The sequence below is a fragment of the Natator depressus genome, chromosome 6, assembly GCF_965152275.1.
Source record: "Natator depressus isolate rNatDep1 chromosome 6, rNatDep2.hap1, whole genome shotgun sequence".
Lineage (NCBI taxonomy): Eukaryota > Metazoa > Chordata > Testudines > Cheloniidae > Natator > Natator depressus.
The window spans coordinates 45,765,954-45,786,625 of NC_134239.1; the positions used below are offsets into that span (position 1 = coordinate 45,765,954).

Sequence of the window (20,672 nt, forward strand, 5' to 3'; positions counted from 1 at the left end):
ACATGACCTATGAGGGTAGATTGAAAAAAAATTGGGTTGATTTAGTCTGGAGAAGAGAAGACTGAGAGCGGACATGATAACAGTCTTCAAGTACATAAAAAGGTTGTCACAAGGAGGAGGGAGAAAATTTGTTCTTCTTAACCTCTGAGCATAGGACAAGAAGCAATGGGCTTAAATTGCAGCAAAGGCAGTTTAGGTTGGACATTAGGAAAAACTTCCTGTCAGAGTGGTTAAGCACTGGAATAAATTGCCTCAGGAGGTTGTAGAATCTCCATCATTGGGGATTTTTAAGAGCAGGTTGGACAAACACCTCTCAGGAATGGTCTAGATAATACTTAGTCCTGTCTTGAGTGCAGTGGACTGGACTAGATGACCTCTCGAGGTCCCTTCCAATTCTATGAACCAAGGACACAATCTGGCCCTTAACATTTGAAGTTCTATGTGAGTTTGAAAGTCGTGGATCCACCATCTCTGGAAACATTTAAACTAGATAAAGACAACCACCAACCAACATGATAGGGAACAATCCTGTCCTAGCCAGAGGAATGAAAAAGTCAACTCAATAGCTTTGACACTCTCTGATCTTCATGCTTCTAACGATTCCCCGTCCCCCAAAGAACTCTAGCCACTTATCCATAAGAAATAACTGGGATCATCATTTTATTATTTGCTCATCCACCTTTGCATGAGCCCTTTCATGAAAAAGAGGATCCCACACTGATCTGCAGATAACAGCAACAGATATTCCTGGAAGTATTTCACAAATATTTGTATGGGTGTGGGGAGGATTCCTTCTTTTATGACAGGTTTCAGAGTAGCAGCCGTGTTAGTCGGTATTCGCAAAAAGAAAAGGCGTACTTGTGGCACCTTAGAGACTAACCAATTTATTTGAGCATAAGCTTTCGTGAGCTACAGCTCACTTCATCGGATGCATAAAGTGGAAAGTACAGTGAGGAGATTTTATATATACACACAGACCATGAAAAAATATACATTGTAAGGAGAGTGATCACTTAAGCTGAGCTATTACCAGCAGGAGAGTGGGGTGGGGGGACAGAAAACCTTGTGAAGTGATAATCAAGGTGGGCCATTTCCAGGAGTTAACAAGAACATCTGAGGAACATTTCCTGTTTTCTCTCCCCCCACCCCACTCTCCTGCTGGTAATAGCTCATCTTAAGTGATCACTCTCCTTACAATGTATATTTCTTCTTTTATGAGTTTACTTATTGCATTGTGCTGCTCCTCTTCAGGAATGACCTCCATTACACATAAACAGCAATTGTTGTCACTCATCAGGAGTTTCTTTTTGTAAGAAGTTACTCATGGGAGTAGACAACATTTCAGAAATGCCTACAGAATTTAGCAGGAGAAATCTTAAGTAATTCAGCAGATAGGACTACCCTTTCTAGTGGCTTTTAAGCCAAGTATCCCACTTAAACCTAGACAACCTAAAAGTCTAAATTTTGCTTGCACCAGTCAGCTTTACAGTTATGGTTCTTATCAAGTTCTGCTACCCGCAGACTACTCTCCCACTATCATATGCAACATTCTCCCAGCTGCAGCAGTATTCCCCATAGAGGAGTACTGAGTCTAGTCTCCTGTTACAATGACAAGACTGATTACTGAGGGGCCATTGTCTGACTGATGACTCATGAGGTTGTGAGCCAGGAATCTGAGAATTCTAAACTGAGATCCAACAAAGAGTCACTTTATACTTGGGGACACTAAGCCAGAGGTTAAGACAGACTAGTATTATCTTAGTTGGGTTTAAGGTTTTTTCAAACTGACAAGGAGACAGGGCTTGTCAAGGTTCCTCCCCCACTCTGAACTCTAGGGTACAGATGTGGGGACCTGCATGAAAACCTCCTAAGCTTACTTTCACCAGCTTAGGTTAAAACTTCCCCAAGGTACAAATTAATTTTATCCTTTGACCCTGGATCTCCACTGCCACCACCAAACTCTAACTGGGTTTACTGGGAAACGTAGTTTGGACACGTCTTTCCCCCCCAAATCCTCCCAACCCTTGCATCCCACTTCCTGGGAAAGGTTTGGTAAAAATCCTCACCAATTTGCATAGGTGACCACAGACCCAAACCCTTGGATCTGAGAACAATGAAAAAGCATTCAGTTTTCTTACAAGAAGACTTTTAATAGAAGTAAAGGAATCACCTCTGTAAAAGCAGGATGGTAGATACCTTACAGGGTAATTAGATTCAAAACATAGAGAATCCCTCTAGGCAAAACCTTAAGTTACAAAAAAAGACACACAGACAGAAATAGTCATTCTATTCAGCACAATTCTTTTCTCAGCCATTTAAAGAAATCATAATCTAACACATACCTAGCTAGATTACTTACTAAAGTTATAAGACTCCATTCCTGGTCTTTCCCCGGCAAAAGCAGCATATAGACAGACCCTTTGTTTCTCTCCCTCCTCCCAGCTTTTGAAAGTATCTTGTCTCCTCATTGGTCATTTTGGTCAGGTGCCAGCGAGGTTACCTTTAGCTTCTTAACCCTTTACAGGCGAGAGGATTTTTCCTCTGGCCAGGAGGGATTTTAAAGGGGTTTACCCTTCCCTTTATATTTATGGCAGGACTAAATGGTGACTCCTCATTCACTGTAATAAAAGAGCACAGTTAAACCTTCTCAACCACAGCTCCAAGAGGTCAGAGCCAGGCCATCCTTGCTTCACACTTTGAAGGGGTGCAGCATGCCCTCACCAAATTATCCCACCTTTGCCAGTCAGTAAGGAGAACACAACCATTCTACCTTTCCCCATATCCTCAAGTCTAACTCTGCTCCCAGTTCAGGCAGTGGGCATTTTGGAAGGTACAGAAGCACGCACCAGGTCTGTTTCATTAAATGCCCTCATATATATGACATACAGGTACTGTTTTTTTCAACCAAAAAGGTCTATACAGGTTATAGAAATTTATTCACCCACTGGTGGGACGGCATGGCTCTCCTCCTCCTGCCAACAACCACTACAGTTGTCTGCTTCTCAGTATTCTGATCAGATCACATTCAGTCTCATCATTTTCAGAGTAGGAAAGTCCCTAATGACTTCACACCAGGTCCACAGACCCCAACTCCACATTCAGTGTTCTTTATACCCCTTATCTCAGGGCTTCCAGTAGTACTTACCCCCTTTCTATTAGGGGGTTTCACACCATCTTCATAAGTGGCAAGTAGGGGACCCCAGGCTCTTCCTACACTCCAGGTTCTAGTCCAGAATCCTGGCCGAAAGCAGTTAAGATCTGCTTCCTCAAACCCGTTGTTATTTCTCTAGCTTGATGCTAGGTCCTTTGCCCCAGGCCCTTTCCAGGCTTTACAGACATCTTTCTAGAGCTTATAGCAGCCTAGGGAAGTGTTGCTTTTCTCCTTGAAAAATCTTATTCCTGCCCTTTTACCAAGGCTCAGCACAGGGACTCTCCACCCCTATAGCTTCTCTCAGTCACTTTTCTAGACTGTGTCTATCTAGCATTCCCATCTCAGGAAAGATTAGTAAAGCTCAGCTATCTTCTTCTGCCCTAAAGCCTTTCCTTTATATTAACTACACAGCTCTACTCCAGCTGGATCTTATCTTCAATTGAGCTTGTCACACCCTTCTGTTGCCACCAGGTGCCTTAGCTGAGGTCTCCAGCTCACTTAAATCACTTTCTGTGCCAGTGTGGGACTAGATATACCCATCACACAGTGTTTATTAAATCTTCACAATTCAGATTTTGTTAGAATCTTTGTATATTGGCAATAGCAACATGGGAGCTGGCTTTCAAAAGAACATTCAAGCCTTGGCATGACTAGCATATTAGCATGTACTTTTAAAATAGCTCTTCCCAGTTACACTAAACCTGTACTTCTAGTTTTGGAGTTAATGCAAATCCAGTTTAAGGGCTATCCTCATGTAACAGACAGTGTCCAGGATATTTTATTATCAAAACAGAGTGTATGCAGCCAAGTGAGAGATCACTAAAGTGAGTAATTAATGAATGTTAGTTGTTGCTTAGCACCAATAGATACCTGTATAATTGAAGGAATTAAAAAAGAGCTGTTTTAAAGAGCTGCTAATAGTTTTAGCAATTTGCAGGTAGAATCCAAGTTTCAGTCTAGGATTTACCAGAATCTAGAAATAAATTAGGACAGTGGGTGATCCATGAAAATACTTAGGCTTTGTCTACACTAGCGCTTTTGTCACCAAAACTTTAGTCGGTCAGGGGTGTGAAAAAACACACCCCGATTGACATAAGATTCACCTACAAAAGTGCTGGTGTAGGCAGGGCTACATCTTCTACTGACGTAGCTACTACCACTTGTTGAGGGTGTTTTAATTATGCTAGTAGGAGAACTCTCACCTGCTGGCACAGAGCAGCTATACAGGAGACCTTACAGCAACGCAGCTGTGCTGCTTTAAAGTCCATCGTGCAGACCTTAGTCCCTAAGTCCTATTTTGGGGCATCACTGCAATTCACAAAATCCACAACATTCCTGATCAGCTCCACCTAATCCTGTAGGCACCTTTGTTGTAGCCTCTGACCATGCACATTGCAGTCTTAGGCCTGGTCTACATTGGGGGGGGGGAGGCGGGGGATCGATCGAAGATATGCAGCTTCAGCTACGAGAATAGCATAGCTGAAGTCGACGTATCTTAGATCGAATTAGAATCACTTACTTCGCGTCCTCGCGGCGCGGGATCAACGGCTGCCGCTCCCCTGTCGACTCTGCTTCCATCTCTCGCCCTGGTGGAGTTCCGGAGTCGACAGCAGAGCAATCGGGGATCAATTTATCACATCTACACTAAACGCAATAAATCGATCCCTGATAGATCGATCACTACCCACCGATACGGCGGGTAGCATAGACGTGGCCTTACTCTGAGCAGCCAGAGGCCTATCTACCATGTAATCCTAGAGCAATTCACAAACCTGGGAAGGCAGCCGTTTGACTACCTAAATCCTGTGCAGAGGTCCAGTAGGTGTGCTTAGAGGCCATCCCTGGCTGTTCTGAGGAGTTAGGGGGCCTCTGAGCACACCTATCAGAGTGGGACCACACACAACTTGGGCAGCAAAATTCCCCCAGTTCACGGATCACAAGCAAAGATAGGTTTTTTCCTGCTGAGAGAATGACAGAGCTTAGCCTCTTAGCGGGTCTGCAGCTCCCATTTTCTGCCTTAGGAGGTGCCCTTAGCATGTTGCCTTTTGTGGATCATGGTCTAAGGTGCCTATCTCTCCCCATTCATTGTATAGGAGCCTAGGTGCCTAACTCAGGCTTTGTAGATCGCAGTGTCATTTTCTAGGGCCCGAAAGTTAAGCAGCAGGATGCTGAGTCTCAACACCTAAATCCTTTCCTGGATCTAGGCCTTTGTTCCTAACAAAATTATTCTTTTTTTTTTTTCTTCAAACCAAGTTTTAATTTCCACTGGGTTTATTTGCCATGTCACCAAATGACTAGGCAGCATGCGATGAATGAAAGAGCATTGAATTGAATTTGAAATATCCTCTTACTCTTTTGAAGTGCTTACTAAAGACCTATACGAATCCTTAAGCCTGTCAGTGTTGATTGGCTATTATTTAAATAGAGACATTCTCTCAATAACAGTTTGCTCTAAGGCCTCAAATTCTGATTTTAAAAAAGAACTGAAAGCAATCTTTTACATGCATAGTGACGGTAATTTAATAAAGCAGTAAGTGCACCCAATCATTTTTCTATCTAAGCAATTGTTATTATCTAGAATCAAGAAGCTATGACTAGAAGAGACCTTACAGTTCATAAAGCCAATCTCGTGTAGCTAGTGCAGGTTATTCCCTTACACTATTATTTTGAGAGTGTTAGCCAATCTCTTTTGGAACACTTTCATTGATAGGAACTCAGTTACTTCCATGGGCAGCTGTTCTAGTCTCCATGGGGGTTTTGATTATTTGTATTATTTTACGGTGTTTATTTTTTAATATTAATACAAATAACGAGAAAAAATATTAAAAACAAAGTCACTAAACAAGGCCAAATCACACTTCCACTTGTTATTAATAGGTGAATTTTTCCATCTTCAGTATTTCCCAATTTTCGTTAAACCAAGATGCTATTGGAGGGTTTTCTTTTCTTCCAATGAACTGCAGTAAAACACCTATCAGCAATTAATAAGTGATTGCTATTCTGTAACCCTTATTCATATTGGATTCAACTTTTAGGCTTTTCACTTACTTTATTTGGAGTTGGATCAAGTTGAAAGTTGGATCCAATGAGACTTGGATCCATAAGTTCTACTCACATGAGTTGTCCCATTTACTTCAGTCAGATAATCTGCTTGACTAAGAACTACATGTGTACAATGGGAGCAAGTTTGGGCCCTGTATATCTCTGTGATGGATGAAGAAAATTAGTCAGTCTTAAATCAGGATGTTTTGGAGGGATGCCATACATGCTATGAACTCTTTGAGACAAATCTTTAGCTGGTGTAAATAGGCATAATGCCATGGATTTATGCTGATTTCCACTAGCTAAAGATCTGATCTTTTATTCTCATAATTGGAATGGACCCCATTAATGGATGCCTATAGTCTATGAAGAATGTTTTCTATCAGTATGATTGGATAGACAGATAATTATAGCTAGCTTTAAATACTGTATCCCAGGAGCCTAGTGGTATAATCTTTGAGCATGAATGATCCAAAGCAATTCTTCCATTGACTTAAATGGGCTTTAGATCAGGTCCTTTGTTACTGGGGACGGAAGAATTCACTTTCCCTAATTTCAAACCCATTCTAACATTATGGGTTTGAAAGTTCAACTCAAAAACAAATGTTAGCATGTTCTCACGCTGCTTGAAAGAAAGAGCAGAGAGAGAAAAAAATCCAGTGGGAGGGGAAAAAAATGATCAAACACGCAGATATTGTGACAACCACTAATCCCTATCTGATCAGATGCATACACTGCTAGTTGATGGACCTTTTAAAGAGAAACTTGATTTTTATCTCTACTAACTTTACTAAATTCAAATTCACCCACATGAACTTTCACATGTGAGATGTATAAATGGACAACATTTCCTTAAAGATTTTGGAGTACATTGGACAATGCATTTTTTCCCATTGGCTTCATGGTTGAGAACCACCTAGAGACAGTATAGGATAAATGAAGAGGAATAGCCATGTGAAGAGGGGAATAGGCGGGATTAACCGCATGTAGAGTTGAGAGTCCAGCTGGATAGAAATAGAGTCTATCACTGCATGGTTTACAAAATTAATTGTAATCCCTGCAGTTTCCCAGGTCTGGCAAACCTGCCCCCAAACAGTGTATCTATTTACAAGAGCAATATTCTAGGGGAAAATATTTTGTTTAATTGAGTTAGTAAACATGATTTGAAATATCATTTAGCATCTATTGTAGGCTCAGTTTAGCACCTTAACTGAGTAAGAAATAGATTTAAATTAAACTGATACAAACCAGATTTACATCTATTTAAGAGTGTCTACATAGCGGTTAACTAAATCAATTTTTAAAACAATGTTATTTAAAAATGAAATCACTACATAAGAAAGCTTCAGTAAAAGTTAGATTTTAAAATGATTTAGTCAAACCAGTATAAAACCCTGTGTGAACATTCTAATTTTGGTTTAAGAGGGGCTTAGTTTGGTTTAGTTGAAATCAATTCGGAATCAGTTTAAGATAAATAGGCCCCTCTTACGCAGGAAAACGGAGGGTCCGCCCAGAGATTTGTACTGCTTTGACTACAATCACTTTACAAAAACAATGCAAGTTGTACTGCAACTTTCTCACGTCGACACCGGGCCGCCTCACCGAGCCTGGGTCTGCTTAGTACGTTTGTGAGGACGCCCGGCTGACAAGCCCCTGCCAGCTCCAGCCTGTTCAGTAACTGGCAGAGGCTTTGAGCCCCTCGGTAACAGGACAACGGTGGAACGCTGGCTCCCTCCCCCCCCGCGAGCCTACAGCCAGCTTCCCTGCGGCCCCCGCCTCCCGCCTCTGCCCCACCCACCCCGCGGCGGCGGCGGCAGCAGCAGCAGCTCCGGAGCTGCAGGTGGCGCCGTGTGCCCCGATCCCAGAACTGGGCGGGCCCTGCCGGGCTGCGCGCTCTCACTGTGCCGGGCGGGAGCGTCGCGGCTAGTCCCCGGAGCTCCGGCTGCCTGAGCCGGGAGGGCGAGCGCCAGGCGGCCCGAGGCCCGGCATGGGGCTCTGCCTACCCTGCTTGGGGGGAGCCGCCGAGGACGTGGTGGAGACGCCCGACCCGGTGAGTGCGGTGCGTACGGCCCCCGCGGGAGCCCAGCTCCTCTCCCCCGACACGCCCTGGCTGGGCCGCGGGCACCGCGCTCCCCGGCCCCGCCACACTCAAGCTGGGCAGGGACCTCCCACTCCAGAGCAGGCCCCCAGCAGGTGCATCCTCCTTTCAGCTCCTCCTCCGGGATTTTTTTTTTTTTCTGGGCTAGCGGTTTGTTTTTCTGTTTTTGTCGGGTTTTGAAATTACCCCAGAGAGAGGCGACTTTCCATGGTGTGGTTTTCCCGTAACTGCAGGATTAAAATAATGCAGCAGAGCAGAGGCGGGGTAGTTGCTGCTGCCGTTGTCCAGCCTAAGGACTGAACATCTATGTGCTGCGGTCGGTCAGCCCACCTGGGGTGCAGTGAGCGTGAGGATTGGTGCCTCCCAGAGGCGCACCCATAACATACTCCAGTGACATACACGCAGTAAGAGATCCCGTTAAGAGACTGCGTTTTTAATATTTATTTTGGGGACAGAGGGAATTAAGCCCTCGATGTATAATTAACGGTTAAATATACCCTTTAATTAAAAAAAAATACATTATTGATCTTTCATGGATCTGCAGAAGCAGGTCCCTAGCGCTCTAGGTTTGTTTTTGTTAAGTACATTTTGCTTTAAAGGGACACTGTCAACTTGAAAATAATAATTTTGTAAGAAAATGTTCGACTTAATTTAGGTCTTTCTTGTAACTGAAAGAAGTTGATTGGCAAACAGATATTTTTCTCTCATTACATCTTGTCTGCTTTGGGCATTTGACAGCACTTGGTATAACAGTTTCACTCTTCCCCCTGTACAGACCGGATCGTGCAAATACTTGCAAGATCCGGTCTGTACAGGGGGAAGAGTGAAACTGTTATACCAAATGCCCAAAGCAGACAAGATGGAATGAGAGAAAAATATCTGTTTGCCCATCTGGGTAGTGTCATATGAATGTTTGCTAGTCAGTTTCTTCCTTGATTGGCAGGGAGTCAGCAAAAAGGGAGATTATAAACATCAACAGAAAACTCTTAAGAATTAAAACACAAAATCCAAACTTACTTTTAAAAATTAGTTTGTCAAATTGCGTATCATTTTAAAACACTGAAAATCCTTTTATTTATTTTATACTGTTCTTCTACCAGCCGGTATTGCAGGGTCAGTATCTCACCGCACATTATGTAACCAGAGAATAAAAACCATAGGGTATGATCCCTTCTTAGCATGTGTGCAACATGCCTCTGGAGGCATGTGACTAGGATTCATCACCGAATTTGGTCCGCTTGTTGGATTATTAGCTTCCCCAGGCTGCGTACTGATGGGGAGAGTCACGTGAATGCTGACCCATGCCCCCCTTAAGCCTGAAACCTCTATCATGAACTAAAATTAACAGAATTTGGAGTTTGTCAGTCTCAGTCGCAGGTGTCCTCCACTTGAAGTATCTGCAGGAGCACAAAGAGAGAGATCTGAAGGGACCATCTCTTATGAGGGAGAGGGTAATTCTGTTTTATGCCCATTTAATCCTTGGTCTCTCTGTTACACTCCTGTTTTTTATAGGCACCCTCCTGCTAGAAACTTTACTAAGATGGTGAACTCATTTCACATACGCCATCACTACCATTTATTACTGATACGGGTACCAATCTTCTTAGCATAGTTCCCTGCATCCTTGTGGAAACCCACTGACTTCAGAATCAGTGGGCCTCTTCATGGGTTTAGGGCCTGTGCTAGCTGACCTGATTGTTGGATCAAGATCCTGGTTGGGATTTAACTGGTAAGGAAATAAATCTTCTTTTCTAACTCTGGAAAACTGTGGAGCCTGGTTTTAGTGAACTTGTATTCAGTGAAAATCCATTTATAGTGATAGCTATTCTAGTTAAAGTTGTTTTGTAAACGTCGCTATCAGAGGTTCCATTATGTTTATTCTTAAAATATTTATGCTTGTGATAACCTCATGAGAGGTGCCTCATTTTCATGAGGCCCTCGGGGAAACGGCAATCATACCAAGATCTCATTTTTCTTTTCTCCTCAAATGATAAGAACATCTTATGCACTGCATCCATTTCTCTGCCATATAAAATACCTTCTTATTGTAGGTTTCATCCTAGAATGATTTTTTTTTGTTTGTTTGTTTTTTTGCGGTAAAGATGCAAGTCACCTGAAATATGGCCTTCTAATGGATATATCTGCATAACACTATTGTTACTCAAAGACTGGAATACATTGTAGCAGCAATAACACTCTACCATCTTAACAGCTTTCAGAGTAGCTGTAGCCCACGAAAGCTTATGCTCAAATAAATTTGTTCGTCTCTAAGGTGCCACAAGTACTCCTTTTCTACCATCTTAGTAATCAAAAGCATACTGTCCTTATGTAAAAAGAAAAGGAGTGCTTGTGGCACCTTTAGAGACTAACAAATTTATTTGAGCATAAGCTTTCGTGAGCTACAGCTCACTTCGTCGGATGTAGCTCGTGAAAGCTTATGCTCAAATAGATTTGTTAGTCTCTAAAGGTGCCACAAGTACTCCTTTTCTTTTTGCGGATACAGACTAACATGGCTGCTACTCTGAAACCTGTCCTTATGTAATTACTTTAATACTTAAAACAGAGAGAAGAAGCAGCTGCCGTTTGACTTAAGTTCAGAATTTGATTAAATAACTTCCATTGTTCATATGAATGACAAGGAACGGACATGGAGTAGTCTATGCATTATATCATTTAATCTTTTTAAAAACTACTATATTTTCATTGTTAAACAATTTATTCTGCTTTCTCTACTACAATGGAACATAACTCCTTTTTTCAAATTTTCTGTAGGAAAGTAAAAGACGACAACTTGCAGAAGCTGCAGAAAAGAGGCAGATGGAGGTAACATTACATTTATTCAGAAACTTGTTATGTAGCCACTGGTTTTAAAATGGAAAATACCAGAGGTCTCTTTGCCGAAATGCAGCTGAACAGCATACGTGGACTATTGGCAAGTGGAATTTATCATTGCACTTGGCTGTCATGTTAGTAATTTGATGGGTATTTATATAATGATGTCATGGAACATTGGCGGGGATTTTGAAAGGAGCTTAAGAAAGTTAGGCACTTGACTCCCATTGAAATTCAAACAGCTATTAGGACCGTTGAAAATCCTTGCCATTATAAAATGTGAATGCAAAGCTGGAAAGTTCTTTTAAACCAAAGAAGAAATTGATTTTTGTCAGTGATATTTTTGTTTTACTTTAACCACAAACACCAAAGAGATATTTCAGTTGCATTTTTCAAAGATATTTAATTGTTTTGGCAGCATTTGCAAGTGTTGTTTTGAGACTTGCTACTTCTAAAAGCTCAACATAGCTGAATTTCTTGGCTGTTCGCTTCATTAACATGGGGGAAATGTGGGTCTCTTTCCTCATCCCAGTCAATTAAGCAGTGGCATTGACAGACTCTGGACCTGAAAAGTTGGGGACTTGGGTGTTGAAGCTGGGAGGTCTTAAATTTAGGAAAGTGGAGGTAGTATGTGCCTGAGGGCAGAAGTAATAATAGGAAGGAGGAAACACATACAGAAGCCTAAAGCAAAGGAACTGTAGCCTTATTTACACCTTACCGGACCTTTTTTAAACACTGCATAATCTAAATTCTCTATAGTGTCTTGTTGAATTTCAAATATGAAGTATGAAGATAATGAATGTGTGTATTGTATGAACATTGTTGGTTGTTCTCTGTATAGTTTGTTGGCCTTTTGCTGATACAGGCTTGTTCGGTTTGCTACTGTTTAAAGATCATGATTCATATTTGAGTCATGGATAAAAGCACTTTCTAAATTAAATTTAAAGCAGCATTTAAAGGCCTTTTTATTAAAACTTTTTTGGTTTGCTTTGGCCTACATTTTAATTAAAAAAAAAAAAGTTTTAGTATATCTACAGTGTTTTGACTCTCAAAGTACTTTCTAAATATATATCCTTGCAACAACCCTGAGTGGTAGGTAGATAAATACCATATAGGAAGAGATATAGTAGATCGGGGTGGCCAACCTGAGCCTGAGAAGGAGCCAGAATTTACCAATGTACATTTTCAAAGAGCCGCATTAATTAATGCATCAGCAGCGCCTCCCGCCCACCGGAAGTCCTGCCGATCAGTGCCTACCCCTCCCTTACCGCACCTCCGGATCTGTTGTTTCGTGGTGTGCAGGAGGCTCAGAGCGGGAGTGGGAGGAACGATGGCATGGCAGGCTCAGGGGAGGGGGCGGGAAGGGGTGGAGTGGGGGCAGGGCCAGGGGTTGAGCAATGGGCACCTCCTGGCATATTGGAAAGTTGGCGCCTGTAGCTCCAGCCCCGGAGTCGGTGACTATACAAGGAGCCGCATATTAACTTCTGAAGAGCCGCATGTGGTTCTGGAGCCACAGGTTGGCCACCACTATAGTAGATGGTGGAAACAAACACAAACTAAAGCTCCTATTCTACAAACATGTATCTTGACATACGAGTAGTCTATTGATTTGTAAGTATGAGTGAGTTTAAATGACTAGAGACTAAGTACGTACATCGGTGAATTGGTGTCCAAATTGGAATTAGAACTAAGGCTTCCAGCCGTGTGTTCAGACCATGCTGCAGCTAGTGTCATTCTGTTTCTGTGCAAATAATATGCTAATCTAATATACTGTTCAGATCACCCTACTTCATCTTTACTTCATATTTTATATTGCATTGACAGCTTAATGCCTCTCTTCACATTCTTACTCCATCTGCAGTCTTACTTTGTCACAACTCTGCTTTGACTGTTAGCACAAATCCAAGGTGGTGGTGACTGATAACAATCTGTTCCTCTTTCCTCTCAGCATAGATTTAACCTCATTTTTTCTGTTGCTCACGTGTAGTGTTGTAGCTCTAAATTATAAGCTAGAAGTGCATTAAAAATTCTGTTAAGTTCAGATCTCAAAATAAGTAAGAGGAAAAAGAAGCTATTGTATACAGCCTTGGTATTCATGTTTTAGAACCGTATATCGCTCTAATTTAGGTACTTATATAGCCCTATCACCACGGTATCTTAGTGCCTCAATCTTTTAATGTATATATCCTTACAACACCCCTATGACATAGGGGAAAGTACTATTAACCCTATTTTACAGATGGACAATTAAGGCACAAATAGTGACTTGCCCAGGGTCACAGAGGATATTTGTGGTAGAGGAATTGAACCTTGGTTTCATACATCCTAAGCGGGGCCCCTAAGTAGGGTGCAAATAAGGACTGTAGATGTGGGAACTACATTCTGTCATCTCCCCTCATGCACTTATTGTAAATTGTAATGGGACCTCTTGGCTAATATCTCTGTTAGCCATAGGATGCCCTGTACTTGCAGAAATCTATGTGGTAAGAGAAGGTGGGGCAGTAATGCCATATAAAATAAGTTTGGGTTCTTGGATGCAGCTGACTGCCTGAACCATCCTTTCTAAGTTAAAATTCAATTGGTGAGGGCAAGAATATGGAGCTCGTACCAACTGGAAAAACTATAGGATCAAAGTGCATGGGAGTTCTTGGAGGGGAGGGGGAAACGTTTAATTTTACAATTTGAATACAAACCACATGCATTTACTCATTAAATTATGCCCATCTGGATATACAAATAAAAATGAAAGAATACCCCATTGCCATCACTGACCAATACTGTGCAATGTTAAAAAGCACCTTAAAAAGTTATGCTGCTGTGTTACATACTAGTATTAATTAGTGTTTCAATATTGCTTCCAAATAGAAACCATAGTTGTCAAGGTTTTATTTCTTTGAAAAGAAATTGGACTGCAGTATTTTATCCAATCTTATTTCCCAAAAGGCCACCTCTCGGGGTGTTAAGAACCCATATTCTGTGGAGCAAAAGAAAAAGAAACAGGAGGAAATGGAGAAGCAAATTGCATCTTCAAGCTCTGGAGGAGGAGGAGGCGGGCTTAGAGTAAGTTTTAAGATTCACTTTGTTAAATCCTTTTTAAAATGTTTGGTTTTAGATTTAACTAGCTTTATTAATAAGTTCAGTTTTGTCTATATACATCTATTAAAGAACTATACAAAACAAAGTAAGCACAAATAGAAAGCAAAAGTAAACTTAACATGTCCCATGTTTCATTCCAGATCCTTCTTATCCACTTGCATTCTCAGCAGTTATTGACAGTATCACCCTGCTCCCAGTCACAAAAGCCAATCATCTGAGTCCTATTTAATTTCTTCTTCCTTGACCCTCATATCTAGGTTGTATACAAATTTTATCAGGGCTTCAATTCCTGTCAAGTTTCTAAGATGCAACCTTTCCTTTTTATTCCCACAGCAAAATCTTGTTCAGACTCTTTATCTCACATTGACTGTTGCAGCTGCCTCCTCTTAAGATTTCTCCAGTACCCATTTGACCCTTCCCTCGAATCCATTCAAAATGCAGCTTCTTAGATCATTCATCTTCCTTCGTATTGTCTTACTATATACCCCTACCCCCTTTGAATTCTTCCACTAGGTCTCCCTTTTGTACCACAAAGCGCAAGCTACTTTTCCTAACCTTCAAGGCTTTTCACAGCTCTCTCCTTCCCCACTTATCCACTCCTGTCTCTTACTGCATTACTCCCATCCTCTCTGCTCCACCATTAATGGTAATATTGACTTCCCATTTATCAGCTTCTCCCACAGTCATATTCACACCTTATTCCAGGCTGCTCCCTGCACATGGAACACCCTTACTTACCGTACTTGTAAGATGGCAACCTTCAAAAACCATGTTTTTTTCCTCTGTGCTTATAAGGAATTAGCCAATTAATAATAAACAGGCAAGGGGGCAGTTATGTATATTTGTGCATCTGTTTTTTTTTTCTCTACACTTTATATATGCTTATTTCCCTCTCCCTTGCCTTTTTAATAAGTTACTGCTTTCCTTTTAGATGACAGGGACTGGGGTAGTATCTTTTTGGGACAGGGATAGTATCTAGAAAGTTGTGCATCCTCTTGTTGCACATCAAAAGTATTGGTCGATTTGAATGAAATACGTGGATTGTAATGAATCACTGAGTTTACTGCATACATACAACTTTGTTTTATTTTTCTAGTGGCAGGTTGGATAAATAAGTGTGGCATTTGAAAAGAAGAGGGTCAAATACTGCCAATAACTTGCCAGTTTCTGCAGCTGAGTGGCACTTATTCATTGTATGGCTTTTGCTGTTTGTATATGAAGATTCAACAGTACTTTGCCATTGCAGTACGACAGAGGATAGAGGTGTATGCTAAGAATATTTTTCAACCAAGAATCTCAGAATGGAAAACAAAGGTGGCCAAAACTTGTCATTCTTTTTAAACGTCTCATGCTTCAACTTTTGGGTGGGGTGGACAGCGGGAGATGCACAGTTATTTGGGAACGAACTTAGTATTTAATGGTGATAGAGTGAATGTATTTTATTTCTGCTCTTGAAACTAACTTATGCACAGCTTGGGTAACTTTTAGTGTGTGGGAGTTTTTCTTTTTGTTTTGGCGTTTATTTAAAGTTTTGTAATGAACTTTGTCTGCCTCTTTGTTAAAAAAAAAAAAAGTTATCTTCTCTAGATGCTTATAGTTAAATACATGTGCTGCTGTCCACCTCTTCTGTACTACTTATTGGTTAGTCACCTGTGAATTTAGTGCCTTTAAAAGGCTTTTGGAAAAGCTTGGCTTCTGCAAATTGAACTTTTGTGAAATGTGCTATAAAAAAATCACTTTGAATTATAAATCACTTTACATGCTTTTACTGAGGTAAATATTTTATGTGATCTTATGCCTGTTCTCTTTTCATTGATTCACCGATTATGGATTTCTTTTGAGTACATAATTGTATTATATGTACTGGAAGTTAATGCTATTAGCTAAACATTGTTGGCTATGTTGTTCTTTTTTGCACCACAAGGGGGTGGTGGTGTACTTCTGGAAATATTAAAAAATAGAAAAGGAAAAGACCTATTAAGTCATCTCTTGGATAGTTTATTTCCTAAAAGCTTCTGTACTACCTGGGTGGCTTAACTATATATAGTACAATAATATTTTCCAAGTGCTAGAAACACTTTTACTGCTCTTTTGTATCAAGGAATGTCTGTAATCCTTTTCCCAAATGTGAAACTGCTTTTGATTATTTACAGCTAGCTAAACTGGTGTATTATGAACTGATTCCAAAACTAGAAGTGACTTCAGAACACTACTGAGTAGATGAGGGAATTTAGAAATGATCCTGTTGCAGTAAAAATACAACTTTTATTTTCCCTGGAGGGCACTGTTTGGCCTATTTGTGTCCTAGTGACTCCATTTTTGACCCAGGTTAGACCGTGGAAGTGTTACTTGGATTAAATACACTATCAAGTCCACTTTCTTGAAAGAACTAGCTTACTGGCTTCTGCCTTCAAAATAGCGAAGGAATTCTTAACAAGAGTATACTACTGTTAGTTTACTAACAAAAGCAGTGGCCTTCATAGAAGATAGTGATACCTCACATTTACTTTGAGTGTGGGCATTTTCCCTATTCAGTGTTATATTCCTGTTTTACTGAATTAAACTACAATGGAAGACTGTTATAAAATACAGTGTGTGTAATGTACAATGCAACTTTCTGTCCAGGATTTCTAGTAGAGTGTCACATCCTACAGTGTGACTATGCCAAGACAATTTGTTATGTCATTAAAGTGTCACTTTAATGGTTGTGGAGTTTTGCAGGGGGTTGGGTTGTGGGTTTGGGTTTTTTTTGCGGGGGCGGGGGGAGGGATGGCGGAGGGATCAGGAATTTGTGTTATTTGGAGTTAACCTCTGCATTCATGCTCTTACACTGCATTGTGGCTCAATAGTCAGCCAGGAGACAAATGTAAGTAAGTGTTGTGCTCTTAAGTGTGACACGATTCTGCCTGCCAGCTTTTAACTGCTCAGTAACTCAACTTTGATTTATTTAAATGACTACCATATCTAAGTTTTAATAGTCCAGTCTTGCGAGAGTCAGAGTTCTTTCAGATATATCGACTTTAAAAACATTCAAAAGTATTTGGCATTTTAGAGGATTAGGTTCATAGTTGTGGTTTGTTTTTCGTATCTTAGGGTAGAGAAGAAAGTCTAAAATCTATTGAGCTAGATGAACTGCTCAAAAAAGTGATATGGAAATCTGTTTACCCACTTGCATCAGTGGTTTCAGAAAGTACAGGAGATCTTGTCAATGGAAAAACAAAACATGGATTACAACACTGAGTGCACTTCAAGTAGAGTAATCCCAGAATAATTTTTTAGCCCCCACATTCCACAAACTCCTGCCTTTCTGGTTTGCATCAGCATAAAAAGTTAATGGAGTGCTCTGTACTTGTTTTTAGTGAAGAATAATAGAGACTCTACAACTGTATCTCAATTTACTGTATTTAGAAAATAAATGGACAAAGTACTGGACTGCCCTATCTGAAAAGAATGTAAAATTAAAGGATGATACATTTGTTGATTGCAAAATGCATGATTTAATCTGTATCCTGTCTTCTGTACAGACCCTAGGAAGAACAAAAAGCAGAGTTCTAAACAATGCCTCACTGAAGTCTGTGGTAATTTTGCCATTGAGTTCAAGGGATCCAGAATTTATCCCCTTAATTTTTAATCATTTACATGCTCTCTGAAATGGTGTCCTTATGCCAAAGTATATGCTGCTTATGGAAGCTGACAATTCTACACTTGAGTGTGGAACACTTTGGGTCTTTATTATTGTAACTGAATTTTTTCCCTTCAGTGATAAATGTACTTTTTTCTATCTTTCTCCCCATCCATTTATAAAGTTAAGAAAATCTTCCCTGTATAAATTTAAGCCCTGATGCTGCAATTTGATCTATGCAGGGAGACCTTTATACCTGTGTAGAGTTCTACTGATTGTCATACTCTGGATCTAGGGATCCATTGGTGCAAATCCACTTGCAGCATGAAGGCCTTAAAGGTTCAGCATCGTGTTTAGGAGTGTTTGCATGCTTCAGCGTATGTATCTTTTAAGTATGTGCATATATTTTTGTATATGCCATGTAACCAAGAATTGATGTAAGTTTTCCTACACACACTTTTAGTCTATTAATAGTTGATTCTCCCCATTCTTGCACTAAATGGAACTGGGTCAAGAAATAAGTAGTTTTTGAAGAACCCAGGACACTATTTGCATGGGGTCATCACCCTGATAAGACAACACCGTATGTCTGAAATCCAACTACAACATGTCCTGTTGAAATGAAAGGGATTTTTGCAAAACAAAATCCTAATTAAAGGTATGACAAACAGATTTTATGTAGGATTACAGATGTTTGCAGTTGGAAAGACTGCAGGATGAGGGTCTTAAATGGGAATGATATTCCTCTATTTGCTGTCATTTATTTTCTAGATCTGCCATTTTTAGTGAATACACTGTAAATCTGAAGTGGTGGTAGAGACTGATATCAAAGGAAAATTGGACCAGCCCATATCTACAGCCACTGTACTAATAATGTAAAAATAAGATAAGTAGTCTTAAACTAGATTGACATAAAATGGTCACTTTTGCAGAAAGCTTTTAGAATTTGTCTAATGCAGAAAAGTTTTAATAGATCCTTAATAGCATCTGCTGCAGTTAGTGTTCCTTTAGAGTGCACAATTTGTATGAATCCAGAAACCATTGAAACTACAATTTAAAACATGTATATTTATCACAATCCACGGGTACATTTAAACATAAGCCACAAAGTTAACAATATTGTATTTTTTAAAGGCTAGAAAGGAGGAAATATAACTACTACTTCACTCTGTCATGCTGTACAATGTTCTACCACCTTCTAGCCTGAAACACTCTGCCTCTGAAGTCTCAATTTTTTCCAGATTTAAGGCCTTTACCCTATATGCCCAGTCAAATTCCAAATAGTTTAAGTAGTGGGGCTTCTCCCTACCACTGTTAGTTTCCTGGAGTAAGGAGAGGCAGGTCCTTCCCCCAAAACACTTGATACTCCCCACCCTGGGCCATGAAAAGCACTAGGCCAGCCATACTCTGCTTTTGTGATTAACAAGACTCTGACGAGGGCGAAACATGTCTGTATCAAACTGTAAACTCTGTTTTGTATTGCAGGCTGAACACACTTCTAGCCTTCTCCAAGGCAAGTATATTGAATTGCATTCTAGCTAGCTTCTCTGAGCTGAGCTTTCAGTCAGGTGTCAAGTCCCTTTCCTGAGCCTGGCAGGAAAATGGCATTTTAGGGCCATCAATTTCAATAATCTCTCAACTGCTGTCCTCTGGCACTGGAACAATATATTTCCTAACAAGGGGCCTACAGAGGTAAAGAGGAAAGTTTTCCAGCTAAACAAATGGCATGGCTTCTCTGAACAGGGGCAGTGACCATCACCACATCCAAGGCAGACTAGCTGGAAAGGTAGGAGGGACTCTACCAAACCTCTGACTCAGAAGGGGTGAGATCAGGTTTCAGGACTTCTGTTTTGCAAAGATTTGTAATGGATTATTCTTTATATTTAAAGAACTGTGGTCAAGAATTCCTTTGCTAAACTCTGTACTTTATGCCCTTTGGGGACAACATGGCAGGGAAGTAATCTAGGAGCTCAGAGAGCCAGCCTATATCCTAAGTGGGACTCTAAGAAAGCATCTATAAAGTGATAGGAGAGAGGATGGGCCCTGGGAGGTCCAAAGCACTGGTTTCAGCATCTAAGGTGATGGGACTGCAGGGTCCCACATCTCAAAGAAGGGCATCACCCATGAAGTCTGACCCTAGAACTGTGCTTTATGGGGATTGAGAATAAGGAACCAGCTTTCGCTTCTTTACAGCCTCAGATTTGTTTAGGTTATCTCTACATTGAAATGGACTTTTCACCAAAAGCCACAAGCTTGAAGACTGCTATAAAATGCATTGTTTTGTCAGGGTCAGTGTGCAACCAACCTTAACCCAGAAGATCACGAAGCTTATTTGTTCCCCCACACCCTCAAAAAAAAAAAGTCTAATTTAAAGGGACATCCAAGACAACTTAAGAAAATTTTAATAAAAATCTGTCAAAGTCTGCAGTTCTGATGGTCTTTTGGCAAATGTTACAGCCACAAGGGAAGAAATCTTCAGTGAAAGATCCAAGAGAAAGCTGGTCCTAAGAGGCTCAATAAAAGCCTCCATAAGCCTTGTGGAAACTAAAAGTTTCCATACCATGGATTTACAAGTTACGTTTTTACATATCCATACACAGACATTATATATGTCCGTGAAACCTTTAAAATACTGTTCTCTACAGGATGACATGACTGCCATCCAAACTGCAATGCAAGCCTGAGCCTCCTTGAACAGAAACACAAAAGGTAGACCTTGGAGTCAAGTATCCCAATAAAATACCAAATCAACTAGATTGGTAACAGGACAAAAGACAAGTCAATCTTATTAGGTTCCCCAAATTCTTAAGTTACTTCCACTGAGACTGTCA

The 20,672-nt window shown here is 40.6% G+C and overlaps 1 protein-coding gene across 2 annotated transcripts; it reads left to right on the forward strand.

Annotated features, from left to right (window-relative positions):
- The first annotated feature begins 7,990 nt into the window (after positions 1-7,990).
- Positions 7,991-16,938, forward strand: SVIP (small VCP interacting protein). Of its 2 annotated transcripts, none has more exons than XM_074956974.1 (4): positions 7,991-8,252; positions 11,064-11,114; positions 14,067-14,183; positions 15,316-16,938. In XM_074956974.1, exons 1-4 carry the CDS (start codon positions 8,181-8,183, stop codon positions 15,328-15,330), a joined length of 255 nt encoding a protein of 84 aa, XP_074813075.1. In that variant the 5' UTR covers positions 7,991-8,180; the 3' UTR covers positions 15,331-16,938. The 2 variants fall into 2 exon arrangements, with proteins under 2 accessions (XP_074813075.1, XP_074813076.1); XM_074956975.1 differs by having other exon boundaries at positions 8,011-8,243.
- Positions 16,939-20,672: the final 3,734 nt, after the last annotated feature.

What these genes read in the sequence shown, in the direction of transcription:
- SVIP (XM_074956974.1), top strand. Translation starts at nt 8,181, where the DNA reads ATGGGGCTCTGCCTACCCTGCTTGGGGGGAGCCGCCGAGGACGTGGTG. An exon ending in CGCCCGACCCGGTGAGTGCG is followed by an intron (nt 8,253 to 11,063) that starts GTGCGTACGGCC and finishes AATTTTCTGTAG; the next exon opens with GAAAGTAAAAGACGACAACT. An exon ending in CAGAAAAGAGGCAGATGGAG is followed by an intron (nt 11,115 to 14,066) that starts GTAACATTACAT and finishes ATTTCCCAAAAG; the next exon opens with GCCACCTCTCGGGGTGTTAA.